The 27,756-nt window shown below is 43.1% G+C and overlaps 1 protein-coding gene across 1 annotated transcript in view; it reads left to right on the plus strand.

The window, feature by feature from the left end:
• The first annotated feature begins 1,035 nt into the window (after window positions 1-1,035).
• Window positions 1,036-27,756, plus strand: part of atg2a (autophagy related 2A) — a 35,520-nt gene continuing 8,799 nt past the window's right edge. Inside the window, exons 1-31 of the mRNA XM_080745438.1 lie at window positions 1,036-1,534; window positions 1,989-2,151; window positions 3,012-3,158; window positions 3,525-3,627; window positions 5,477-5,621; window positions 7,865-8,107; window positions 8,606-8,705; window positions 9,315-9,473; window positions 10,456-10,598; window positions 10,857-10,938; window positions 14,682-14,931; window positions 15,130-15,271; window positions 15,440-15,538; window positions 16,874-17,029; window positions 17,974-18,250; window positions 18,796-18,868; window positions 19,076-19,250; window positions 19,336-19,478; window positions 19,694-19,812; window positions 19,988-20,139; window positions 20,252-20,387; window positions 20,477-20,661; window positions 20,857-20,937; window positions 22,477-22,583; window positions 22,773-22,865; window positions 23,931-24,001; window positions 25,424-25,500; window positions 26,056-26,226; window positions 26,593-26,716; window positions 26,858-27,087; window positions 27,294-27,523. Coding sequence (XP_080601564.1) covers window positions 1,364-1,534; window positions 1,989-2,151; window positions 3,012-3,158; window positions 3,525-3,627; window positions 5,477-5,621; window positions 7,865-8,107; window positions 8,606-8,705; window positions 9,315-9,473; window positions 10,456-10,598; window positions 10,857-10,938; window positions 14,682-14,931; window positions 15,130-15,271; window positions 15,440-15,538; window positions 16,874-17,029; window positions 17,974-18,250; window positions 18,796-18,868; window positions 19,076-19,250; window positions 19,336-19,478; window positions 19,694-19,812; window positions 19,988-20,139; window positions 20,252-20,387; window positions 20,477-20,661; window positions 20,857-20,937; window positions 22,477-22,583; window positions 22,773-22,865; window positions 23,931-24,001; window positions 25,424-25,500; window positions 26,056-26,226; window positions 26,593-26,716; window positions 26,858-27,087; window positions 27,294-27,523 — 4,547 coding nt within the window. The 5' untranslated portion in view covers window positions 1,036-1,363. The remainder of the gene's footprint in view (window positions 1,535-1,988; window positions 2,152-3,011; window positions 3,159-3,524; window positions 3,628-5,476; window positions 5,622-7,864; window positions 8,108-8,605; window positions 8,706-9,314; window positions 9,474-10,455; window positions 10,599-10,856; window positions 10,939-14,681; window positions 14,932-15,129; window positions 15,272-15,439; window positions 15,539-16,873; window positions 17,030-17,973; window positions 18,251-18,795; window positions 18,869-19,075; window positions 19,251-19,335; window positions 19,479-19,693; window positions 19,813-19,987; window positions 20,140-20,251; window positions 20,388-20,476; window positions 20,662-20,856; window positions 20,938-22,476; window positions 22,584-22,772; window positions 22,866-23,930; window positions 24,002-25,423; window positions 25,501-26,055; window positions 26,227-26,592; window positions 26,717-26,857; window positions 27,088-27,293; window positions 27,524-27,756) is intronic.

The following is a 27,756-nucleotide window of genomic DNA, read 5'->3' on the forward strand; positions in this document are numbered from 1 at the left end:
GAGTAATGAATAGACGTAATTTATGAAAGATTGTGACCTTTGTAAAATAACCGGTTTAGGGAAATAAGACGGGCTCTTTTACAATATGCACATTATAATCTTATTGAGGTATGTAAATAGCACAAAGTACACTTCTGAACGTGAAAGGGCAGTTATCGCAAGACCGTCTATCATTCATTGACAGCCTGTCAAGTTGACAAGCTGTCAACAATTCTCGCAATGAACGCCCATACTTCCCAGCCATAAATGATTGCAGGTGTTTTTTTAGATAGCTCAATCATGTACAGAATAATGTAGTGTGCATCTTAAGTTTCTAAACGGTGATCAAAAGAAAAATTGGCCCTGAGGCCTTGATGCCTATGCTGCCCTGTAACTCTTTGCCTCTTCCTATCAATATGATTTCTTTAAACACCATCTTTTGTTAAACTCCACCCTCCACATCCCTATCTTGACTTGGACTCTTGAAGATGCACAAATATTGTTAATTTGTATTAAAAAAAACAATTTTGTGAAATAAACAGCTTATTTCTATTAATCACAATCATTGTTACCTTTGATTGATTGAATACTTTATTAGAAGTTTGGATGGGAAAGGGTACAGGACAGAATAGTCCACTGATACAAGGTCAACTAAAAAGACGACAAAAAGCCTTTAGGCTTGTTTAAATTGGGGTTCCTTTTTACAACTTGTACTCATGTCATGCAACATTAAATGACAGACAACCCATTACTTTATTTAATGTCCTTCCTGCCCTGGAATTTGTCCTTGGTGTCCTTAAAAATGTAATAATACCAAAGGCCAAGGGCAAGGGGCTGGCTCGTGCCCCTAACCTAAACCATGCCTGGCCTGCTGGCTGTGCTGGCTGCTACTTTGATCAACTTTGAGAATGATTTGACCTTACAAAGATGGCGTCTATTGTTGTCCTTCCGGGTTTGTTGTTTGTTTTTTAATCTCGCGGTGACGTCAAGACGCAAGGGCGTCTGTACCATACCAATAGTTCACGTATGATAACAATAAACAACCCTGGACCCAGAGATATGCGCAGGACGGACCTGTCGCTCGAATTCGACACGAATGTACCAACAAAAAACATGCATTGAAACGAGACACAACTAACGGGAGTAACGGTCTGGCGGAACAACGTTTCACTCTCTTCGGTCTCGACACAAAGGATTTTCGAGTTTATGTGTCACAGGAGAACAGGAGTTATACGGTTCACCCCCTTTCCTTAGCAGCTAGCCGCTGAGGAGCTCATTCCTTATTTGCACACTTTGTTTCGTCTGTTATGCAGTTGCCAGTGGACTGTATTCACACTCGCTCTAGTTCCCTCACCCCCTCTTCCTCCTCCTCACTTTGGCCCCCATGTCTCGCTGGCTGTTCCCTTGGTCGGGCTCCATCAAGAAGCGGGCCTGTCGGTACCTCTTACAGCACTACCTCGGCCACTTCTTGCAAGAACGCCTGAGTTTGGACCAGCTGGGCTTGGACCTGTACAATGGCAGTGGTGTCATTAAAGACATCAACCTCGACGTGTGGGTAAGTAAGTCTGTACAAAGGAAAGGGGTCGTAGTGGTCGTACTCTATGCCTAGCAGCAGCAGCACACGCTTCTCATGTTTTGTCAGGCTCATCATGAAGCCCCGAACTATTTCGCAATTGCACTCCAGTGCAACAACAACAGTCTTCGTCATATAACCAAACCTAGCTCCACTTCTCAAATTCGTGGAAACGTGGTTAGAGGAAACAACACTATGGACCAGAGCTAGAGGAAACAACAAAGACATGTCAGTGAATGTCCTGGACCTTGCTATCTGTTGATTTTGTCAATACATCAGTGTCAGTTTCCTCTGCCATCCAATCCTGCAGTTAAGTGCTGTTGTTTTGACATCCTGTTGACACAAAGGCGTCAGTTATGTCACCTTCTCCTCTCAGAATTGAATTTTGCTTTCTCTTTGAGCCACATCACTGTCTGACTGTTTCCATTTGTCACAGGCGGTCAATGAGCTTTTGGAGTCTCTTGGGGCACCTCTGGAGATCGTGGATGGGTTTGTGAGCAGTATATCAGTGACCATTCCTTGGCAAGCTCTTGTGACTGACCACTGCACCTTAGAAGTTTCTGGGCTTCAAATAACATGCCGACCCAAGTACAGGACCAGTAAGTTACCAGCAATGTTTGCCTGAGTTGGGGAAACCCATACTATTTCAAGACAGAGCTTACAAAATGTGTTAAACCGAATGGGTTCCCAGATTGGGAAACCCATAGTGCAGCAGTATGTTCTGTTCCAGAACACGCCTAGTTTCAAATGCATGATCTGGGATCCTGGTAAACATAATAGCCTAAATAGTGATGTGTCCCTATTTATTACCAAAATAGTTTGAGTTATAGAGATCGTAATCGTATTGACTGTTGAGTTGAAAAAGAAAAAGAAGTAAAAAAAAAAAAGAAAAGGGGGAAAAATTATCATCCACATTATGTTTACTTGACTCTAGTCTGTTTAGTGCCATTTCTTTATAAATGTCCATAGACAACGTTTGTAATGCTTTCATCATACATTTTGTATACATCAATACAATGTCAACTTGGACACATATTATTTGAATCTTCCTGAGCTTTGGTGTGTTCCAAGCAACCTGGCAGGTCTTTGCAACCTAGTTTTACGTTTTTCTGTCACAGAATGCCTAATTTATGCATGTAGGTTGTAGACTGCTCAGGAGATAGAAGCTGGCTTGATACATTGTATGACGGAGTATGTAACTAGTTTCCTGGGACATGCCAAACAGGTTATCCATGCTTGTGTTTGATAATAAGGTGTAATAGACCAATCATAAAGTAGTGCACAAATGTTGATATGGTCTATCTGAAGATGATGTATACAGGTTATGGAATAGGGAGAAGGTTGACTATGAATCACTCTGTAATTTGTCATCACGACTCAGTTACTAACATTCACCTAGCTTCATGACAACAGTAAAAACACCCAAATCAGTGAATCCTCTTTATTTGTTTCCATTCAGGCGGGGGTTGGGACTCCCAAGGCTGGTCCTCAAGCATGATGACCTCCAGCATGCAGCTGGCCCAGGAGTGCCTGAAGGACCCCCCAGAGCAAGAGCCGCCTCCACAACTGGAAGGGCTCGAGATGTTTGCACAAACCATTGAGACGGGTATGCGTGTTTATACCTGTGTGTGTGTGTGTGTGTGTGTGTGTGTGTGTGTGTGTGTGTGTGTGTGTGTGTGTGTGTAGGCGTGCGCGTGTGTATCAGAGAGAAACTCTATGTTGCCATGGCCATGATTCAGTGTTTGAACAAAATGACAGCAGCTGTGCTGTTTCGTAGAAACAAGTGCAGGCATAGACATCATTTTGCACCTGTCTTTTCAATATGCAAATAGTCCCACTGTAATTGCGTGCTGTCTTCTCTATCCAAAATGACTGTATCTCAATCTAAACATGAATAGCAGCGCACAGAGATTTATTTTGAGGAATGAGAGTTAATGACCCAGTGACTGTCTCTCATTCTGCCCGTTTGCAGTCCTCCGTCGTATCAAAGTCACCTTCCTGGACACTATCGTCCGCATCGAGCACCAACCCCTGGACCTGGAAACAGGCGTTGCCTTAGAGGTGCACATAAAACGGTAGGTCACACCTCAAGTGACTCCCATGAGCTGAACGCATGCCATGCCAACACAATTTTCTGCGTCTACATGGTAACCCTCCCACATCTGTACTGACATGGCAATGTATGGTGGGAAAGACAATGGAGGGAATCAAATCTCACCCCTCATCCACTCCTGCATTGACAAAAGCGATAAAGCAAGGCAGCAAGGAAAGAGAAGAGGCCACTTGCGTTCAAAGGATGACAATTCCATTTATTGTGGTTTCCTATGCATTGGACCTAATGGGAATCAAGGACATTGACTTGACATTGACAATAGACACACATGAAGCACCAGTGCTAACCTATTAGTAGATGCACTGTTAATGAATCTGTTAAAATAAGAATCTTATGCTGTTTGATCCCTGTCTTGTTTTCTAAGTATATTGACAGTTTCCCATAATAGAGCTGGTGACCACAGGTCAGTGAACTGCTGGCCCTTCTTCTCTGCATTACATCTTTCAGAATAACTGTACATTCCAAAAATATCCCAGGGTTGTTTTTTCCTGTCTCAAATAGTGCTGTTATAATACGCAGCTATTTACATTCTGAATCAAGGGTTAAGAACCAAGTTAATTTAAAGGAGCTATAGTCAACTTTTTCTTGAAAAACGGATGCTAAAATAAAAATAATGTTTCGAAAATATTTTATAAAAAAAATAAGCTTCATATATGTGTTTCAATTAAAAAATGACCACAAAAAGTGGAAAAATAATGATAAAATAATCATTTTGGTCCTTTGTTTACATTTACAGGGCCCGTAAATGTAAACAAAGGGCCAAAATGATTATTTTATCATTATTTTTCCGCTTTTTGTGGTCATTTTTTAATTGAAACACATATATGAAGCTTATTTTTTTATAAAATATTTTCGAAACATTATTTTTATTTTAGCATCCGTTTTTCAAGAAAAAGTTGACTATAGCTCCTTTAAGTTGGAGTTAATCAGGGTTAAGCCAACAATCACACACAGTGTGAAAATACTTTATTAGTGTTTATGAAATAGAGTTCTTGAATATATCGCGGCTAAATAGCTTTGTGAAGCTACTGGTCTTTTGGGCCCTATTTTTGTCCATGCGAAACCCTAAACCCCTAAACTTCTTTTCCTTTTTTTTTTTCTTTTACTATTTTGAAAAAATATTTTTAAATAGTTCAAATAACTGATCTACAAGCTCACAACGTGTCGATGTAGATCGGCTATTTGAAGAACAGGCGTTGACACTAATGGTTGCCCCACTGGCGACTGCCCGTGGCAAGTAAATAAAACGTGCATTCCGTCTTCTTTAAATACTGTTATGAAGAACAATGCTACCTTATTAGTTGCACTCGTTCTGTTTTTTCAAAGTGACTGTCATTACTCTGCAGTTATCGATTGGATTTAACATACATTCTTTCTATAAGGACACATTTTACCTATCATTTTATGATGGAAAATGTACTTTTTTGGCAAGTGGGCTTGGCCTTTGGGCAAGTAGAACATGACCTGTACTTGCCCAATGGGCATGTGCTTCTGAGACCTTAGTGTCAACCCCTGAATAATTTAAAATTGTGTTTCAGAATAGTAAAAAAATATAGTATAAAATAATAGTGTGTGTGTGTGTGTGTGTGTGTGTGTGTGTGTGTGTGTGTGTGTGTGTGTGTGTGTGTGTGTGTGTGTGTGTGTGTGTGTGTGTGTGTGTGTGTGTGTGTGTGTGTGTGTGTTGAACTGTGTTCACACATCCTTTGTTCACCTGTGTAATAACATGTTGTACAACATGTCCACACATGACTGTGTGTGTGTGCGTGCGCGTGTGTGTGCGCACGTGTGTGTACATGTGTGTGTGTCGCCAGGCTGGAGTACTGTGATGAGGCAGTGCGTGACCCAGCCGGTCAGACTGCCGTGCCTGTAGACATTCACCAGCCGCCCGCCTTCCTGCACAAGATCCTTCAGCTCAGCGCTGTACAGCTGTACTATGAGAGCCTCAGGACTGGACAGGTGTGACACACTCCTTTTGAGGGACTTATTGTGGGCTCGCCTAAAGGCGAGCACACGTATGTTATCTTCATTATTTATTTATTTCTATACTAGTCAGTATCCTAAAACTTTGGCGCGCTTCATCTCTTAAACGCTTACACCTTTCAACACCATTCAAATTTTTATGTGTTCAGCTTACTGAGGACAAGTGTGCGTGTATTTTTCTTTTTGAAATGTTTTGTAGTATAAATATAAAAAAATAAAAATGTTTAACTTTAAGCACCCAATGCATTTCCAATGGGTCCCCAGAGTGGAGAGAAGGATAATAGACCCATGTTTATGTTAAGGCGCTGTGGCTGCAGTGTTCACACTTCAGATATGCTATCTATATCATTGCGTTCACACAGGTCTGCTCTCTGATTTGATCCAAATGTCTAAGCTGTGTGATGTATAAAACTATAGTTATAGTTAAAACTATAAATAAATGTCCCTCTCCACTCTACTGATTACACAGCTGTGATCAAGAATCAAGTCCGGGCGATGGGATGTAAATCCCATAGCCATATATCCTAGAGCCCGCAGGGACAGTCAGCCATATTAGTGGTTGTTGTTGGTTGTCAGGGAGATATCAAAACCAATGCATTTCCAAGTCAGATCCACAAACACAATAAAAGCCATGCTCCACTCCTCAGTCTGGAGTGGCCACATAGAAGAACGCCTTGGTTATAGACATAGTGGAGGACATATGTGATCTGGGATTGTTAGCCTACAGTATATGCACTCAATATACTCCACTACAGTTGGAGTCCATTTGACAGTTGCTGGTTCCCAAACACAGAATCAAAAATGTAGATCTAGAACACATATAATATGTACAGTACAGTAAGGTTCAGTAGAGTACAGTAAAAGTACAGTAAGGTTCAGTAGAGTACAGTAAAGTACAGTAAGGTACAGAAAGGTACAGTACAGAAAGGTACAGTAGAGTACAGTACAGTAAGGTACAGTAAAGTACAATACAGTACAGTAAGGTACAGTAGAGTACAGTAAAGTACAATAAAGTACAGTAAAGTAGAATAAAGTACAGTAAGGTACAGTGGAGTACAGTAAAGTACAGTAGAGTACAGTAAAGTACAGTATAGTAAGGTACAGTAGAGTACAGTACAGTAAGGTACAGTACGGTACAGTAGAGTACAGTATAGTATAGTACAGTAAGGTACAGTACAGTACAGTAAGGTACAGTAGAGTACAGTACAGTAAGGTACAGTAGAGTACAGTAAAGTACAGTAAGTTACAGTAGAATACAGTAAAGTACAGTACAGTAGAGTACAGTAAAGTACAGTAAGTTACAGTACAGTACAGTACAGTACAGTACAGTACAGTACAGTAAGGTGCAGTACAGTATAGTAAGGTACAGTACAATACTGTAAGGTACTGTACCTTACAGTACCTTAAAGTATCCTATTTGTTGGGTTGGAACCGAGCCCACACTGTTTCGAAGGAACAGTATTTCTAGTTCGTTTTTATTATTGGCATTGGCTATTGTTGTATTTTTCGGCATTGCGATTTAGGTGTAAGGGTCGCATAGCGGCTTGAACTCTTGTTTTTTTTTCCTTTTTTTAATTTTTGGAATTTATTCGTTTTATGTGTATTTATTAAATTCTTTTGAAAAATGTTATAAGGTGCCACTGTGTTGGCTTACCTTTCTCAAGCAAATTTCGAGTCTGCAAGCTCAGGTGATTATTATACCGCACTGAAATGAATGGAATTCAGTGACTTCATTGAAAATGAACGGTGGTATGCTATTGGAAAATGATCTGTCTGAGTCTGCGTCCAATCTTTGGTAGAGCCTTACTGATATTTCATTTTGGCCGATAAATCAGCCATTATTTAACTTTCTGATGACATGAGTATCGCCAATTATGGAGCCAATGCGTCCCGATTTTTAACCACTTTCTACCTGGTGTCCCTATTCTGTGCAATTCTTTATTTCTTTTTTTAATAGGGCTCAAGTGGTTAAATAAAAGAAAATGAATGTGGAACCTTTTACATAATATCTGTCAAAACATCAGTAATTGGTGGTCTAGGACATGGCATCGACATTGATCGGCACGCTCTAATCTAGTGTTGGGGTGGAGTATCTCACTGATACACCCAGGTGAACTGGTATTCCAGGATTCATCACTTAATATCTATTCTATTAATCATGCACGGACAAGCATTGTACACTTCACTCACTCGCAGCCGTGTCTTTCTATCTGTCTTAGACCGAGTCTTTCGTAGGGGACCTGGCAGGTTCTACCACAGCCAATGAAGGAGAGGAGGAAGAAGAGGAGCAAGATGAGGAAGATCAACAACAACAACAGGAGGAGGAGGAAGAGGAAGAGGAGGAGGGAGGGATGGCCTCGTCCTCTAATTCTCCTCAGCAGCCACTCCTCATAGGAAGCTGCTCCGGTTTCATTGAGACCACTGTGAAGATTAAACAGAATGACATGCTCCCCGGACCAAAGGTGGGTACTGTATGTGTGTGTGCGTGCGCACATGTCCCTTCTGTGTCTGTGTGATCATTAGATCACTCATACATACAGTACATATATTCCATATCATCGATGTAGGGCAGAAACCTTGTCTATCTCCATATTCTTTTTATATCTTTTGTATGATAGTGTCACAAACGCAGCAAAAATAGACGATCTACAAGCTCACAACACAACACATGTTTTGTGGGCTTGTATATCTTCCTTTTTCGCTATATTTAAAATGTTTGAACCATTTTGCCTATAATGACATAAACTATTTAACCAATGAAAAGTATTAACAAGAGCTTGTGAAATAATAATTCAATTGGAATTTGGAACACAGGTTATTTTTTATTTTTTTTGTCATTTCCTGAAAAGTAACTGTTTCTGTCTGACAGTGATGAAATAATATTAACTATTAATCATCCTTTTTCTTTCTTTTTGTGTGGCTATGCTCTTCTATCCCCCTCTGCCTCTGTCTGATCACAGTTGGAGTTGGATGGGAAGGTAGGCTGTGTCCACCTGCTGATTGCTCCAGATCAAATAACGCATCTGACAGACCTGCTGGCAGCCCTCTGCATTGATATAGGTACGGTGTTACACACCTTATCATACACGTGTACAACGATACACATGTTATCATACACAGGTACAATGTTAATACACATCATGCACACAGGTACAATGTTACAATTACCTACTATTACCTAGTAGTAGTAGTAGTAGTTTACCTACTAACAATTACATACTTACAGAGTACAAATGTAGACACAATGAGCAAGCAGCTTGCCGCTGCGGTGTAGCAAAGCAGTGATTTAGAGGTGACTTAGATCATTAGGACCAGAGTCTGTTTTATCCCCGGTCCGGAGGGAACAAAACAACTATATCAATACGAAAACATTGCATAATTAAAAGACATCCATCTATACCCGACACACAACAACAGCTTTTTGGGGAGTAATGTTTGTGGCGTAGCTTGCTGTAATCGCCATGTTTGCTTCACTGAGTAATTGATGTGCCGCGATTGTGCGCACCTGGGTGAGCCCCTTCCCCTCTGTGGAATGCTCTGCCCATGCCGTCGCGGCCCAGACCCATTACGCAAAGTTTCTTTCTGGGAAGCAAGCCTGGTTCCCACAGTTTCTCACCTTTACAACCAGACACACAAACACACCAGTCAGATGCTTTGTCTTTACTACAGAGCCAGAGACCAAGGGTGGCGGAGTGCACAGCCGTCCATTAGATTCAGATGACCTGCGTCTGATTGAGGAAGACCTGAGCAAACAGCTGGGCTCCAGTCCCAGGGACTGGGAGGACGAGGATGACCTGGAGCCTTACCTGTCTGGAATGGAGAATGGAGGTACGGAAGGCCACAGCTGGAACTGTCCCCGTCAGCACTTTTGAGATTATACCACTTACTCGTTATCATACTGTATGTAATATTAGATACCTATATTGTTTATTTATGAAGATAACGGTCTGTTAAATAATGTATGTGATGGTAAACATAAGAAAAGGGAAATTGGAAAAATCAACATCAACATGCTGCCATTAGGCCTGTCACAATTATTACACATAATCGTCTAATCGCACTTATTTCAGATAATTGCGATTCATGAAATATGTCAATTTCTTTGTATACTTAGGTTGTCATACTTACTTGTCATATCCGCCTTGTGAAACTTTTGATTACAAAGCCTAATAGGCAAACAGAAATTACATTTCCACTGTAGGTCTTGCGATTAATGGTCACTTTGTTTTCACTTTGGCTGTCAAGAGAAATATCGAATGTCCTTATAATGAATTTCCAGTTATGATCATCCATGCTGTACCATTTCCATGTTCTAGATATATAGAATAATGACATTCAGTTCATGATTTTGTAAAAAAAAAAAAGAAAAAGAAAAGCTTCAAAGACCGATTGACATTACAGTCCTTTTATTTATATCCTCGAGTCATACCATCTGTAGATATCTAAACTGTAGCTTGGCACCTCGAGCCAGGAAGCCACTAGCTGTACATTTGAGATGTAGCCTGCTGAGTGTACGTCACTGAGTAAACTGAGGAACCTTACACTACTGGCATGGACGTGCACTCCTGGTGTCCCTAAAGAGCCTTTACGCGTCACTAAAACATAAACACTCCTCTCCTCTCAGCAACTTTATAAGAGTGTGTGTGTGTGTGTGTGTGTGTGTGTGTGTGTGTGTGTGTGTGTGTGTGTGTGTGTGTGTGTGTGTGTGTGTGTGTGTGTGTGTGTGTGTGTGTGTGTGTGTGTGTGTGTGTGTGTGTGTGTGTGTGTGTGTGTGTGTGTGTGTGTGTGTGCGCATGTGATGTCCCTTCAGAGATGTTTTACTCCATGGGTCCAGGGGGGATGAGCAGTAGTGTGACGTCTGCGCGCTCAGGCAGTGAGCTGTCAGACAGCGACATGGAGTCGTCCACTCACAGTCTGGCCAGTCTCGCACAGCCTGCTTCACTCTCTGCACAGGTACAGCTAGTCGTCACTGTTTGGCAAAGAACCAAACAGAGACTACCCCCCTCCCTCTCCCCTTCCCATTTCTGATAACATCCCCAGTGATTCTTTACCTGTCTGGGTGTGTGCAATTGAAAGCATCTGCGTTTCTGTGTTGGGAAAGAAATGTATTGACAGGCATTTTGAAAACAATTTGAAAGGTCGTTCCTTTGCTTCCCTACTGCAGCTGCTGCCTGCCATAACATTCATTCTCGTTTTGTTGTCCCCTCACAGGGCAGCATGGGACACTGCCCCAGGCGTTATCCTGTAGCAGGTTCTCTGTCCAGTATGTCCCAGGTTAGCAGCCGAGCCAGAGGTGAGATCACAGCAGCATACAGAGTTTGAATGAATTCAGGGCTCAGAATTATATCTTGGATATCACCGTCCATTACATCATGATTATTATTTTTTAGCAGATTTCAAATACAGAAACAGTTGTAGTGCAGGGGTTCTATATAACATTATTATGCATCACATTCCAGACGGTTCATGGGTGTTCGTTTAGTCCTTTTGATTTCCATTTTCAGTCCATTTCTCACATTCTTCGAGTTATGGGTTAGTTTCTCCATATCATTTACATTTTTCCCTTTTTATTATCTGTTATAACCTTACTCCTTTCGATTGAATTGTTTAACCTCTTTACATTCATCAACCTTCACATCGTTGGGTTGCATTTAGATTCTTCTTTCTGAATATTTTTACCCCCCTACACCGAGCACTGCAAATACTTAAATCACACATTTTTAACATTTTTTTTTAACAACAACACACATACACATACACACACACAACACAATAAACAAAAAACAAAAATTGACTCCCCAGATAGAGGCTCGTTCTCCTTGCCTCAAGTCCCTGTTGGTGGGAGAGGGGTGTAAATCCTCCAATGACTGGAGGGCCCCTCTCTAGTGGTAGAAGGCCCGAAAAGGATCTCCGGGCTCCCCATCCTACTAGAAATGTCCAACATGTATTCACATTTTGCTCCCCATGCCATTCCAAGTTGCATTCTAAGTCGAGGAATCTCTCATTTGGTGGGGGATGCTCTGTGTCCCATTTCTTATTTGTAAAAACACAGCCAGGACTAGTCTATATAGTATTAAAAGAAACTGTCACAATTAAGCTTACATGTTCAAAAGAGAAAGGAAAAAATAAAAATAAATGAATAACAAGAAAAAACATTCAGATTATATTTCCCATGTTGTGTGTTTCCTGCACATTCCTTCTTATCCCTATCTTTTCTTTTATATTCTATTGAGCTACTTTATTATTATTATCTTCACTGTCATTCTTACCTCCTGTAGTTCTTTAAGGCCTTAGTAACATAGCATCACACAACTTTATTTATTCTCCCATTTTTTCCCGTCACCCCTCCCTCCGTTTCCATTCTCAAACTCAAAATAGTGGACATCATAGCTGGCTATAATGCATCTCTCACTTTAGTCTGTAATAAGACACAGCAGACACCCCCCACCACCTTTTCCCCCTTAGCTTTCTTTAGCTCTTCGGAACTCCTGTAGTTTCTCCCTCGCACGTCTCAAGATCGCCTCCTTGTCCCCAACACGTTGCCACTGCGATGCCGCCCGTATCCTCTCTTCCATCGTTGCTTCTGGCTTCTTCACGTGAATCTCCAGACCCCTCCTCATGTCTCGAGCTGCTTCCAGTGGGTCATCATATACCTTTGGTCCATCATCCCAGCGTATTCTAATTTTTGTGAAAGGCGTTGAGAAACCGATTCCTTCGTGTTTTAATTTCTTTTTAATTTCGGCGTATAATTTACGCTTCTGTAGCACCTCCCATGCAAAATCATGATCAAATAATAGCCGTTTCCCCTCTACCTTAATGTCCTTCTTCCATAGTTCCTTCAGGATGCATTCTTTGCTTTCGAACTGTAGAAAGTCAACAACTATGGACCTCGGATTAGCGCCGTCGGGGGGTTTATTCGGCGTGGCGCGGCGACAACGTTGTATCTCCAATTCTATTTCTTCTGGAAGTGAAAGCTCTCGTCTGAGCAACTCCTCCACAAAGTCAGTCAGCGTTGGCGAGTCCTTCTCTGCGTCCTCAACGCAATTAAAAATGCTGATGCTATATCTTCTGTTTTGTGATTCAATTCCGATCAGCTTTTGTTGCGTTCTGTCATGTTGATTGAGAAGCATTAAAATCGCGTCCTTGGCCTCCATGTTCCATGCTTCTGTTTCTGCCATGCGTTCCTGCATCTTGCTCATGTCTTTCTTTAGGTTGTTTAACTCTGCGTTAGTCACTTCGAGTTTATGATTAATTTCCTCCTTGAAGCCTGCTAACTCCTGTCGCATATCTGCTTTGAACTCCTGTTTGAGTTTCTCGAAATTATCCGTCATTTCTTTCTTGAATTCTCTTAATTCCTTACTTACCGTATATTCTTCAGTTCCTTAAGCAAATCTTTGCTTTGATCTTCCTCGGTCGCCGCCGCGCCACGTTCTCCATTCTTCTCTCCGTCGCGTTCATTTGGGTTTTCCGAATGCATTTTAAACTTTTGACTCCTCGTTTGTATTCCCCCACTCATCTCTTGTTCTTACAACTTTGAATCTTTAGTACATTTGTATCTTCGAGGGTTAATCTAACATTGACTCGGGAGCTTCTCTTTTATGCTCAACATCATGATTATTGAGACTAAATCAGTTCATAAATTGAGGCCCACCTTTTTGTAGTTTCACAATATCTTTCTTTCTAATGTATAAAAAAAATCACACCCGTGTGAAGTGGAGCTGTGTGTGTGTGTGTGTGTGTGTGTGTGTGTGTGTGTGTGTGTGTGTGTGTGTGTGTGTAACTGGCAGTTTTCCTTGATTATCTGACTGCACTGATATTGTTTATGTCCTTTGTACGAGGAATTCTTGTACTTCTGCTTATGTGGACATAAATAAACATTTCAAATGTGTGTGTGTGGATCATGTGTACCGATTTTTGTGACATTTGAAGAAAATATGTAGGAAAAGGAGCAAAAAGTGTGTTTTGGAGAAAATTCAAGATGGCGGAAAATCTATCATGGCGCAAATGGGCGTGGCCTATATGGGGAGATGCGTCATGACCCAAGGAATCCAGGGAAAAAATATTTTTAATTTTCCGACCTACGGTTCAAGAGTTACAGGCCAAAACGTAAAGTGGGGTGTTATGGCGCCACCATGCGGCCAAATGACACAATTATTTTTTATTTAATCCTTGAAAGCATTATGAACCTCCTCTCCAAGTCTTGAAACTCTAGCCCCTATGGTTTGCGAGAGACAAATAATTGAATGTGAGTTTTTGCAATTCCTATTATAAGTCAATGGGGAAAATTAATTCACTAATAAATTAATATCAATTAAACTATAGAACCTTTCTCTTAGAAAAGTAATAGCCCACGATTCCTGAGTAAGCCGGTCGATTTGACATATGGCGCGAGTGTGTGGTGGCAAAACTGTTGGACTAGTGGCGTGCCGACGTTTAGGAAGTTCAGGCTACATACACACAGACAGACAGACAGACACACACACACACACACACACACAGACCCACACAGCCACGTATAGGGAGCCTGTGTTTCACACAGCTCCAAATATGTTTTCGCTTCATATGTATGAATTGTTCAGGAAATGCAGTATTATACTGTATTATATACTGCAGTGGTTGGTTCCCAAACATTTCAGTTCAAGACCCGAAAGAGAGATTATGTTTGCCCGGGACACAAACTATAGTGAAAATGGCAGATCTACAAGTGCACAACGCGCCGCTTCGGTCATTGTGAGCTAATGTATGGAATTTCATAGATTTTTCTTCGATCAATTAAATTACCTCAAAAATCATTATATATATTTTTTCTAATGAAAAACATTTTGGGGGAATCTTTTTTTAAGTGGGGGGTAGGAAACAAAAAAGGGACCCATAAAAATATTTACGCGACCCACAAATGGGTCCTGACCCACTGTTTGGGAACCAGTGATGTAATGATTATAAAGCACCTTCTGTGGAGCATGCCACACACATGTCACTGCACATACTTGTATGAGGGAGTGACAAAATCTTTCTTGAATCACATCTCCTTTTCAGGGCGCTCTCACACCCACCGGACAGAGCCACTGAAACCCGATGCATTGTTGCGGCTGACGCTGGGTGGTCTCACCCTCACCCTGCTGCAGGAGGACCCAGCCCCCGGGCCTGATGGAGCCTCCTCATTGGCTCAAGTGTCTCAGGTGTTCTTCCGCGAGCTGGCCTTTTTCAAGGACAGCATGTTTAGTGAGAGAGACTTTCACAATCTGAGGGGGAACTTCGCCAAAGCCTGCCCGCATTCCAACCTCAGGTACACATGCATACAGTATATTGTGAAGTGATGCTGTCAGAAATTGCATGTACTCTTCCAGGACTTTAGAGCTGCGGTCAAGAACATTTTTATGTATCTATGCATACAGACACAGTCTAGTCCACTATAGTTCCAAAAAATAAACAATTCTCTCTCACACACACTCTCTTTGTGACTTTTTCTCACTCCTACTCCTAGATTAACGGGGGCGGCGGTACAGGTCGCCTTAGAGATGCGGAGTGGGAGCCGCCACAGTCGGGCTGTGACCTCTGACATTTCATTCAGCAGGCTGGAACTGTTAGAATGTCTCTGGGAAGACAGCAATCCTCAGTACAGTGAGGTAGAGAACAGTCCATCTGTCTGTCTACATCACAATTACAATCTATACTCTGTATGTTCAACAAATCTATATTTATCTATACTACCTGTTCATCCCTCAATTGAGACCATCTATTACAGTAATGTGCTGTGAGTTGACATCATGTCCATCTCTTTCTCTGGTTCTTAGTTGCTGCAGTTCCAGAAAGCTGGTCTGTTCACAGTGGGAGCTGTAGCCAGACCCTGTGCAAAGTTGCACTATGGCCTGACTGAAAAACACATGCGCAAGGTATTACACACGCACACACACACACACACACACACACACACACACACACACACGCACACAGGCAGAGAGAGACATGTGCACATTGCAATGTATAGAATTTTCCACATCGGCGCTTTTCCATTGCATCGTAACGGCTCGACTTAAGTTTGTTTTCCATTGGGCAAAAATATAACTTGGTATCGGGCAGAGCACATGAGCGGAGTGGAGTGCTGGGAAATGGCGTCCTCGCTCCAGGGGGCTGTTGTAACTCTTGCTATTCGCTCACTTTGATCCAACCCTCCCCGCTCCGCTCTCCCTTGTTCTGTCACTCACCTTGATTTGCGCATCTCTCGCTCCGCGCTCCGCTCAGGTTCGTCGATTGTCGATCAGAGTCAGCAGCCAAAACAAAAATAAAAAAAGTATTTTGCTGCATGTCCGAAACACTTTCTCCTTTGCCATAAGCGTTCCCATCACTGTAAAGAGCCTACTGCGGTAACGTGAGCTGCGAGCCCCTAGACATCTAATCTAGCCTACTATGTTGCAAAAGACGCTATTTAAGTTTCCTTTTTATGTAGGCATTGACTTTTTTAATATGACGGACAATATTAAATCCCTTTGGTTATTGATTAATACCAGATTCGAGAGGGGGGGCGACTCAAGGCGAGTGTGGTCCATTCAGCCAAAATCCGTCTCAGTTGCATTTCAAATTGTATCCTCTGACTGGTTGGTGATATAACTTAACAGACACAAGGTATTTATAAACATACTTGTGTGGATGTCAGAGTCATTTGAAAGAAATCTTGATCAGGGACATGCGCTGCGAATTCTTTGTGTCTGCTCTCCTCTCCGCAGTGCTGGGTGCACTGTGTGTCAGCGTGTGCGAGGGGCATACTCAGACATGTAGTGCGCGGCCCCAACAGGAGTAGCTTCTAGCGGAGGACGGTCTTCACTCCAACGAGCGGAGGAAAATCTCGCTCCAAGCCGCTCTGACCCATTTTAAAACTTGCTTGCTCAACCCAAAAATGTCACCCTCCGCTCCCAGCTCCTCTTCAGCTCCGCTCTGCTCATATGCTTTGGTACCGGGTAGCTCTGCAGGTGTCTAGATGTCTATAAGATGGTTGGTCTGCGTGTCTGGATATAATCTCACAAACTGCTGGACCTGTATAAGTGAAAGTATGTTTCCAGACAAGCATTAGCGTTATCATTAACTTTAACCTTAACATTGTTTAGCACTCCCCTACGTAGAGGTTTGTGAATCTGTGTGAACATGTATGTTTGTGTAAAAGAGAGAGGCTTCTTTAATCCTTGGAGAGGGTTGTAAACCGTGTGTGTGTTTTTTATTTTTTTTATATACAGGGTAAGCAGCGAGTCGTACGTCGAGACTGTGAGGTGAGAGTAGAGCTGGCAGAACTGAGCGCTGAGTTGGACCTGGACATCCTGAATCGCCTGGGGAGCCTGTGCCAAGCCTTCAGCCACTGTCCTACGCAAACAACTGGACCTGTACACACACAGGTGAACACCTTACACTGATACATACTGTACATACACAAACCATTGGACCTATACACACACAGCTTAACTCATTTAGTGCCCATGAAATTAACGGATTATAAAGTCCACAATGCCAGTCTCAGGTTGGCATCACCCCCGTTATCTTATTTTGAAGGCCAGAAGTCCACAGCGCAAACACTTCCGGTCTGACGTCATCGCGTCCTGCGCCGGAACCGATCGTTGTCCACGTGGAGTTGTGTAATGGCGGACCGGGAGCTTTTATACATGTGTAACATAAGCGAGCATCTGCCTCCATCCTAGCTTCTAAAGTGTAGTTTTGAGATAATGGACATTAAAGATGAGATCCCCCGTCCACCTCAATGTTATGGATGGGACTATTTTGTGCTCGTGGAGCCGTGATGATGCGAAATCAGCGACGGATTTCGTCTCCGGACCTCCGGCCATTGTTCTCGGTAATGTATCCGCCGTTACAGTAATATATTACTTTTCACGAGAATACTCGGGATTGGCACCATGTGATACTCGAGTATTTTTCACGAGTCTTCTCGGGATTGGCACTATATGAGTTAAGACCTGACACAGATACGTACAGTATATACACAGCAGCAGAGCACTAAGCTGGTGTCTTGACTAGACAAAACGGGACATTGTTGCAAATGTAATGGATCTCAGATGCACACAAATTAACAGCTCCCAGGTCAGGTTGTTAGTGAGTAGAGTGAGAAGGAGAATAAAACGAGTACATTCCCAAATTACATTGTTGCTGCTGACACCTGACAGCCTTTCATAATAAATTTTTCTGCACAAATTTGTTTGGAAAATACATATTGCATATATCTTATAATTTCTTCGTTCCTATAAGGTTGACTGATTTCAATGTTGTGTGTGTGTGAGATGGACAGCTATTCTCCTCCCTCGCTCATTCTTTTCCTCCACTCTTTCAGACCCAGAGCAGTGAGCTGTGGTCCTCCTTCTCGCTCCTCTCCCCCCACGCCGTGGTCAAGCTCCGCTTCCCCATACCAGACCTGCGTCCTCTTCCCATGCGCCGGCCCCCAGGCCAGCGGGATGTGCGGCAGGAGGCCCTGGTTCTTGAGCTGACGGACCTGGAGCTGAAGCACCAGGAGGCCCCAGATCTCCATCTGGGAGAACATGCAGCCCATGGCCAACCCACTGCTCCCTGTCTCACACAGCTGCTAGAGGCCTCCTTTACAGACATGCACGGTGGGTGTGGGATTCAGGAGAGAGTGGTGTTGGAAAGGTGCATAAGCACAATTTTGTTAACTGAGGAATTAAGATGCAGTAGCCTATATTAAAAGCAGCAGTTCATATGGTTGTAGGTTGTATTTGTTTGCGTTTGTAGCAGGGCTTTAAGGTTGGCAATGTCAGTTTTTCCACCCATCCAACACTTTGGTCCCAAACAAGATATCTTCCTGTATCTGGATTGCCATGGCATCTTCTGTATACTTTCATGCTCCCAGAGGATGAACCATACTGATGTTGGTGAAACCATGGCCTGTCCTCTAGCACCTCCAATAGGCCAGAATTGTGACTAGTTTTACTAATTTGAAGGCACTTTATAGATTTTTTTTTCTTCTTCTTTTTTCAATTTAAAGTTTATTCTTCAGTGAAAATACAGTATAAAGTGTGTCCCCCCAGATTCAGATGCCGGATTCTGGTACTATTAGTAATTTCTAATTTTACATTTTGTATATATATTCTTTCCTTTTTATCCCCATAACATGATGATCTTATATTGTCTCCTCCAGGATCATATGTGGGCTGGGAGGGAGGCTCCTTCCCCTGTATCAGAGTTAAGAAGAACCAAGACTCCTTGCCCAGGTTAGAAGACTCATTCCTGTCTCAATTCACTGTACCATCCAATTAAGGCATAAAACTATCTGGTTCCATAATATGTCCTCAAAACGCTCATGATAATGAGCAATGATAAATACTACCATTTTACAAATAAATTTGCTTTGCATGATACAGGTCAGATTGCAGTTTGAATTTATCTAGTGCATTTTCGTTTCTCCTTCTTCTTCTTAGGATATCGGTACGTGTGAACGGAGGCGAGTCCCAAGACTCAAGAGGAGGCCTAGGTGGACTAGGCCTTGGCCTGGCCGGGGACTTGGGGGCCATGTCCTTTGAGAGTCCTTGTGAGCTCCGTGATAAGACCAGCTCTCCGTTCTCTTCCAACCGTACTATGTTTGAGACTGAAGAGGTACGCTGGTACCTACACACACATGAAATATTCACCTGGTTCTTTTCCTTTACCAGAGTTGTGATTACTGGTCTCCCCTCCTCAGATGGTTATTCCGGCAGATCCTGAAGAGATGCGTCAGTTCCAGGCCCAGTGTGTGTCCCAGAGCCAGTGTGTGATGGACATTTGCCTGCCTCTGGCTTACATCCTGCTGCCCAGCAAACAAGCCTTCCAGAGCGTTTACAATAGGTTTGTGTGTGTGTGTGTGTGTCTGCCTAAAATGTAACATCATCACATCAATCGTAATACAGTGCATCATAATCATTCTGCTAGCCTAGTATGATAGCAGACACCAGGCCAGCTGTCCACTGTCAAGTTTTTCCACACGTTTTGCACACATCTGCTGTAATACGTGACACGATCTCACTCCCTCTCTCCACCTCTCTTGTCGGTCTGTCCCACAGGATTAACAATGACCTGTTGATGTGGGAGCCCCCTCCCCCTCCTCCCCCCTCTGATCGCAGCCCCCACCGCCATCACACTGACGATGACTTTCAGCTCTGCAAGTCAGCCTTCAGACTGGGTTGGTCCCAATTATAGCTTTGACATTGACGTCTTTAAATTACACATACTGTACGACCAATGGGAGATCAAACTGAACCTATTTAGCAAGCCGCTTTTATGTTTTTATGCTTTATTGCTGAACAGTGTTTTCATAGATCTACATAATGAATCTGTTCTTCCTCTCTGCATCACAGACTCAGATTCGGAGGATGATGAAGCTCAGTACGCCTCTGCCAGTGAATCAGCTAGGAGACAGTTGGAGACACGTCCTAACCACAACCTCAGTCTTCTTTCCCTCACGGTCCTCATAGGCAAGGGCCGCCTTCAGGCCATGGCAGACAGGAAGGTGAGCCAGCTATCTGCTGACCGTGGTGGACTGCATTATCCACTGACAATCTCATTTGTTCATTCCTTTATTAAGTATTTTCCAAATGGTTTCCATTCCTCTCTGTTCTAAGGCGGAGGAGGATAATCATGGTGAGATCGTGTTAGACCTGGAAGGGGGGAAGTTATTCAGTGTGGCGCAGCACCAGAACAACCCAAATCTCAACTTCCTTTGTATAGAGAGCAGACGGGTGGAGCTATACCATCATGGTATGTGACATCATAAATATTTCATACAGAAAACACACTTCTGTGTCAGCCATAAGCGCAAGGTTATTCCCTCTCATTATGTCTTACAGCGGCAGTGAAGGACTCCCCCATCCCAGAACGGTTGGAGATGCCCAGATTCATTCCCCCGAAGCACCTGGACCCTACCATCTACCCCACAGAGGTGGGTGTGAGCAGCGTGAGTGGCAGGGAAGCTGAGCTCCAGATGCTGTCCACAGCCATCAAAATCACCCTGGACCTCCAGAAAAACATCAAGGTGGGTGCTTATGAAAGAGACCAACATGCAGACTGACCCATACTGACATTCAGTTGTTTTGCTGCGTGATATGTGGCTCCTAGAGGGCGAGAAAGGTTTGTGAGTGAATCTTCTTAGATCATAGACCTCATAGATGTCTGGCGTTAGATCCACTTGGTCTTGTTTAAATATCCTTTTTTTCTGTTCTATTTCTAGGAGTTCCTGGTTGCCATTCGTCTCCAAGGCGCCACTATGCGGCACTACGTGACGCAAACAAATCAAAGTTGGTACGAGCAGGTAGGAATAAGTACAGAGAAGCTCCTGGAACCAAGTGCTCCTCGTCATTCCAATCAGTTTCACCTTTCAAAATGCATGAAACTAGTAGCCCTGCACCCCCTGTTGTGTTAGTTGGGCTATCACTTGTCTGCGATCTGCCACAGGAGCATCCCAATGTGACTCATTAGTCACACATTCCATTGCAGGAAAGTAAATAAACAAGATGTAGAGTCTAGTATCAGCATGGCCTCCCTGACCAGTTCTTAGCTGTCGACAGTAAGCCAGTATGCGGTCAATATGTGTGCAACTTGGGAACGAAGCTGCACAAATCACAATGCAGCGTTCAGTGGCCGGCCTGGCTGGCTGCTTGGGGGCATGTCAAAGTCTCCTTTGGCAAATTGGAAACAGCAATGTTTAAGTACTTTGCCTAGATGTACAAATGTGCGTTACAAGAGCAATGTTGGTTTAGCTAAGAGATTTCCTGCGAATAATACCATTTTACATGCATAGCTTTTCTACTACTTTTTAGGAGACTGACATTCACAGATACTGTACAGTACAGTACTGTATGTTCTCCCAAATCTTTATATAGTAAGGTTATTCTCCTCAAAACTGTCCGACAGTACAAAGGCAGGGCCTTTAGCCAATGAGGGAGCAGCGTTCTTGGTGACATCACCACCAACAACTGCGTCCTGAATGATATAAATAACAACAACACCCACGTGAAATCTTTGTAGTTTTTGAAATATTTAAAGCTATACTGTGTAAGTTGCTCAACTGGTGGTCTGTAGCAGTATAGCAAACCGCGGTCGCGTTTGCTTTTTTCGTCCGTTTTTCGCTCGTGGACCGGGCCGTCAGACCACCGCGTCCGCCTCGCCTCGCCGAGACGCTTTCAATGAGGTCTCCCGTGTCCTTCTACGAGCAGCGGTTGGGGAGTTACATGCTAGACTCCTCCAGTGTAAACACTGCAGTGTACTTCCTGAAGGCGTGTTTCCTAAACCCACCAGAGAGCCCAGCAGTGTATGTTCTGCGCTGTGATTGGCCGGCAGTGTATAACCCTCGCTGGGATTGGCCGGTAGTGTGTTGACGCAATTTTTCCGCGAAAACCGGTCCCGGGCAGGGATCATAGAAAACATATAAAGAGAAGGCTTTAGAAGCTGAAAATAACGGAGTGGGGGTTCTAAAACTTTAGCGATTTAACAGCTAGGACCATTTTAAGATTTGTTTTATAAAAAAAGTTACATGGTATAACTTTAACTTTAAGCACCCAATGCATGTCCAATGGGAAATGAGTCTGTAGAGAGAGGAAGAGAGACCCATTCAATCCCTCAGTGGGATTGAATGTCTCAGGAGGAGTGCCCGTTGGGCAGATCTTTAATGCCCATATATGATGACAGACCTCACTGCATGACAGCATTGTGACAGATTTTGCCTTGATCAGTAAAACCAATCATCATACTCTGCTCTTTTCAGACAGGCTGAATTCAAAATAACTCCAATATATTCAAATGTGTTAAGCTTCCTCCCAGTTTCATTTGATTTTTTTTTTTTTTACTGTAGTTGGTTGACTTTCTGGATGTCATCGATGACCCTATCCTGGGATATACACCCCCAGCAGTCATCACCATCCTGCATACACACTTGGCTACCTGCGCTGTAGACTACAGGTACACACACACATACGCACGCACATACATTAACTCTCAAACAGTGATGCAATTGTTGTATATTCCATGTATAGATCTTAAGTTAATAGATATCGAATGTGATACTTTCACTATAACATTCAAACCCCCATGTTCTGTTCCATCTTCTGTTTCTTTTATCCTGCGTACTCCTCTTTCTCTTTCTCTCAGGCCCCTGTATCTGCCACTGCGAGTGTTGTTCACAGCAGAGTCATTCTCGCTGTCCAGCAACATTATCGTAGACACTGCCACTTTCCACCTCAGGTAAGGCCGCTTTATCATCAATTCATCAGTTCCACTCCAGTAAAGTAGCAAGTCACCATTTGGAAAATATCAACCCATGCTGTTTTAACAACATGATCCCTAGAGTCTCTATTCTGGGGCGAACACTTGGCAAAAATAGCAGTTCTACAAGCTCATCTATCTATAAATGCGAGAAGTCTCTGCGTGTGTGTCTGTCTGTCTGTCTGTCTGTCTGTGTGTCTGTAATCCGCGTATCTCGAGAACCGTTCGTCCCACCGGCTTCAGATTCGGCACGCGCGTTCCCCACCGCGGCACGGAGTGCAGTGCCGGGTCTCGACCCGACCCGACGCGCGGTTTTCCCGAACCGGCGCGAAACGTTCGGAATCTCCTTATGCGGGGTTGATTGTTGACATCAGGCTGTTCCGGAGGAAATCGGCGAAAGCTCTGACTCATTGTGACATCACTTCATAAAAGGCTCTGACATCACGTACGCCACATGAGTCAACAAAAAATCTCTGTGAGTGTGTATGTATGTATGTAATCCGCGTATCTCGAGAACCGTTCGTCCCACGGTCACGTGCGTTCTCCATATATGGGCATAAAATGAATGCCCCCATATATGGGCATAAAATGGATTGCAGACAGACAGATACAGATATCTCCATATATGGACATAAATGGACAGAGGCAAACAGATGGTCAAAGATCTCCATATATGGGCATAAAATGGACGCAGACAGACAGATACAGATATCTCCATATATGGGCATAAATGGACACAGGCAAACAGATGTTCAAAACGGGTCCTATGACAACAGGTATAATGACACGAACAACATATAACTCCATATATAGAGACATAGCTGCTGACATCAGTATGACATCACACTGCTGACATCAGTATGACATCACACCGTACACAAACAAAGGTGTGACGTGTGACCGACGGACGGACGGACGGCCGGTGGAGGTTTTGATACTAAACTGCGACCTAACGGTCGCAAAAATAAATCTTCTAGCTGGCAGTGTGACGTGTTAAAGGGTGTAAATCCTAAGTGTGTGGTTGTGGTTTTTTGTGTTTGTTAGATTCATCCTGGATGATTCTGCCATCTACCTCTCTGACAAGTGTGAGAGCGACACGGTAGACCTGAGAAGAGGTAGGACACATGCAGCAGGATTGTTTTGTGTGTGTGTGTGTGTGTGTGTGTGTGTGTGTGTGTGTGTGTGTGTGTGTGTGTGTGTGTGTGTGTGTGTACGTGTGCACAGATGTAAGCATCGTATAATACAGGGGTCTTCAACAGGGGGTCCGCGACCCCTAGGGGGTCCGCGGAGGTACTGCAGGGGGTCCGTGAAAATATTGCTTAAAAAAAAAAAAAAGATTTCATTTTTTTCCCTTCATTTTTCACATTTATGTTAAAGTGATCCCTGGCTAATACGACAAATATGCCTTAATACATCATAATTGTCCTCTATAACTACAATGTAAAATTAAAAACACCTCAATTATTTTATTTCTTCTAGAAATAGCTAATCTTTCACTCAATAGGGGAAATGCCTGTCGCAAGTTGATGATGTCATAAATGTCATGTGTGATCTATCCCTATGGAATTTATGGCAAAAATAAAAAAAATAAAAACATTTGAAATATTGATTTGATGGTCATATTAACCATATAAAGTATTATGTTTGTTTTTATTTTCGCATATTTGTTGTATTAGCCAGGGATCACTTTAAAAAATAAATCATGACTCTATCCATTTTGAATAGCTTGAATACATGAGTACTATGCAATTGACAGATTGTTGATATTATTGACATTGGTTCTCAGTTAATAAGTAGTATGTTTAGAAATGGTAGTGGTACGGCCCACCCTGCTCGCTGTAACTTGTACATGTTTAAAATAAAAAATATGTCGTAGCCCGACCCCCCCACCCTACGAGGTGGTAGGGGGTCCCTGCTCCATCTCCCCATCAGTTTGGGGGTCCCCGGCCTGAAAACGTTGAAGACCCCTGGTATAATATATGTTCAAAAATGTGTCTTTGTAACAAGAATGCAGGAAAATACAATGAATGTACTCATCCACATAATTTCTTGTGTGAATAAAATAGAGCCGTATCCTGGCTCCAGTCTCCAGCCCTTGAATCTCTAATAACTAGTCCTTGGCCGTTCGAAGATATGTGCTCTGAATTATGTGCAATTTGGGTTATGGGGTGTGCACACACAGTATATGAGGGATTGAATGTAGAAGTCTCAGAAGTAATGTTGGTGAACCCTGTCAGTCAGTCATCTCCAAATTTGGGCATTGTTTCAGCATGCACCATGGCGTAGACACATGCGCAATACAGACGCCGGTATCGGTGATGTCGGTTATCTCCAAATTTGGGTACTGTTTAGTATCAGTGATGTCAGCATGCGTGTATATCAGACAGACATTGGACAGACAGATAGATATTTGTTTGTTTATTAGTAGGATGGAGTGAAGGAAAATTGAGACATGGGACAATGAGGTTTATTTATTTTTTATTTTTTACAAGCTACACATAATATTATTTGCTCCTGGGTCTTTTTGCGTTCCCCAGACTACGTGTGTATTGTGGACATTGACCTGCTGGAGCTGGCCATCACCACATTTAAAGGCAGTGACACAGGCAAACTGGTGAGTACACCATAGCTCTGCAGTTATTCATCTCTGCTTATGAAGAATGGATGATTAAGCTTCCGAAAAGCGAACATGCCAAACTTTTATTTCTTTTTTTAATTTTGTTTGTGACTTGATATCTCATATGCCTTCCCCCTAAATGTGAGATAGGCAATTGTGAGAAAATAACTTCTGAAATCTCATTTACTGCCAGAGAAAATCCCTATGTTCCTCTCTGCTGGGCCCGATAATCCTGAGACTTTAATATGCTTTAATCGCTATAAAACATTTAAAAGTAAAATCGCCGTTTTATCGGAAATCGGGTGTCTAACCACCCCCAGGTTAAAAGGTAAGGACGACGCGACAGTTAACCCCTTCAGTCGATGTTTAAAAGACAGTAAATGAGTTAAGTTAGGGTTAGTTAAGTTCTGAATAAAAAACAGTAAATAGTTCATACCTTTTATTCAGTGGGTTTTTATAATTTTTTAGTAGGTGCTCCTAAACCCCTGTTCATCTGTTTCATTAGATTTTCTGTTCTCCATTTCTCCCTGTTCTTTTCTTTCTGACCTCCAGAGCCAGCCATTGTTTGAGCTGCGTTGTTCCAACAACGTGGTACACCTGCACACCTGTTCCGACTCCTGTGCCGCCCTGGTCAACCTGCTGCAATACCTGGTTTCCCAGGGTGACTTGCACCCCCCACCAAAACACGCCTCACCCACTGAGATCGCCGGACAGAAGTTACCGGTAAGGGCCTTATATTATCCACCGGAGCCTGTCACAAAGACTCTATCAATCAAGACTGTCAGAAAGCTGGTCTTCCCAGTTGATGATTTCACCTTTGGCCTTGACACTGAATGTAGAACTTGAAGTCTAGCATGCTATTTTGCCAAGTGGCCATGTTCTCTGTGGAAACCTTCCACAGAAGGTAGCAGGATTTTAGCAATGAAACAGCTCTATATAAGCTCAGAATGAACAATATAATGCAAAAATGTTATACATTTAATCAGTCGTCAGTATCGACACAGTTCATTCAGACTCAGAAGCTGAATGAAGATGACAGTTGCTTGCATTGCCTTGCTGGCTTCAATTTAAAAAATTGAATTTCTTTAGTTGTCAGAAAGCCCTGCCTCGCTGCCGCCCTGCCCTCCTGCTGAGACTGCTGAGATAAATCAGTATGATCTAACCGATGCTTTGATTGACACCGAGAAGACGCGAGATGTGGAGCTAGATTCAGGTACTGAAGGATCACCAAATAGTATTTGATATCTTACTTTCTGTTAAAAAATGTTACGAAACAAGATATTCTCTCTGCATTGGCTTCAAATTCAGTTCAGCGTTGCAGGGACCCCAACTTTTATCTATATTTGATGTCCAGGTTCTCCCACGGTCCCGCGGGGCTCACCTGTCTCAGTCTACCTGTTCCCTGGAGAGGCTCGAAAGCTCCACCCAGCCTCCCTTCTGGAAGAGGAAGAAGACTCTGAACTGGATGGATTGGTGGCCACAGCAACTGAGGCACAGGCTGATATGATGTCCGAAGAAGGCTCGGAGGGCTCCACGGACAACGATGACTTCTGCATATTGGAGGCTCCTGGCATGGGCATTCCTGTGAGTTTAATTACCTGGCGGACAGTTGTTTTGTTCCGTGACCGACATTGCTGTCCATAGTCAGTTTCTGAAATGTAATGAATGATTTATTTGTAATATTTTGAACTAGGTGATATTTTGTGACATGACACAAGGCATAAATACTGTGACTTTGACTCTTGTCTCATTGACTGAATTGACTGAATACTCATCGGTCCCTCTCTCAGCCCAGGGACGGTGAGCCTGTGGTGACCGTGCTCGCCGAGGGGCCCATTAAGGTGAAGGATGGTCACTTCTCCAGGCCACGGGGCAGCTCAGATCTGCTCAGGGCGCCCAGCCGCTTCCCAATGCCCCAGAGCAGGGTGGTGCTCCGGGAGGTCTCAGTTGTCTGGCACCTGTACGGGGGCAAGGACTTCGGGGGCAAGCCCTTGTCCGTACATGCCCAGCATGGAAATCGGTAACACATGCACTTGTGTATTCACACTCACACACATGCACAGTGACTACGTAGGTAGTTTGTAATAATCTAGTCTTAAAACTCAACCACATTACCCAGAATACCCACAAATCACTGTTTACATTAAATAAGAATGTGTGGGGAAGAGTGAGAGAGACTGAGTGAATGTGTGTGTGTGTTATTTTCAGTAACAACATAACTCCATGATTGCTTTCTCCCTCACTCTTGCCATT

Source organism: Nannobrachium achirus (genome assembly GCF_963921795.1).
Source record: "Nannobrachium achirus genome assembly, chromosome: 17".
Taxonomy (NCBI): Eukaryota; Metazoa; Chordata; class Actinopteri; order Myctophiformes; family Myctophidae; genus Nannobrachium; species Nannobrachium achirus.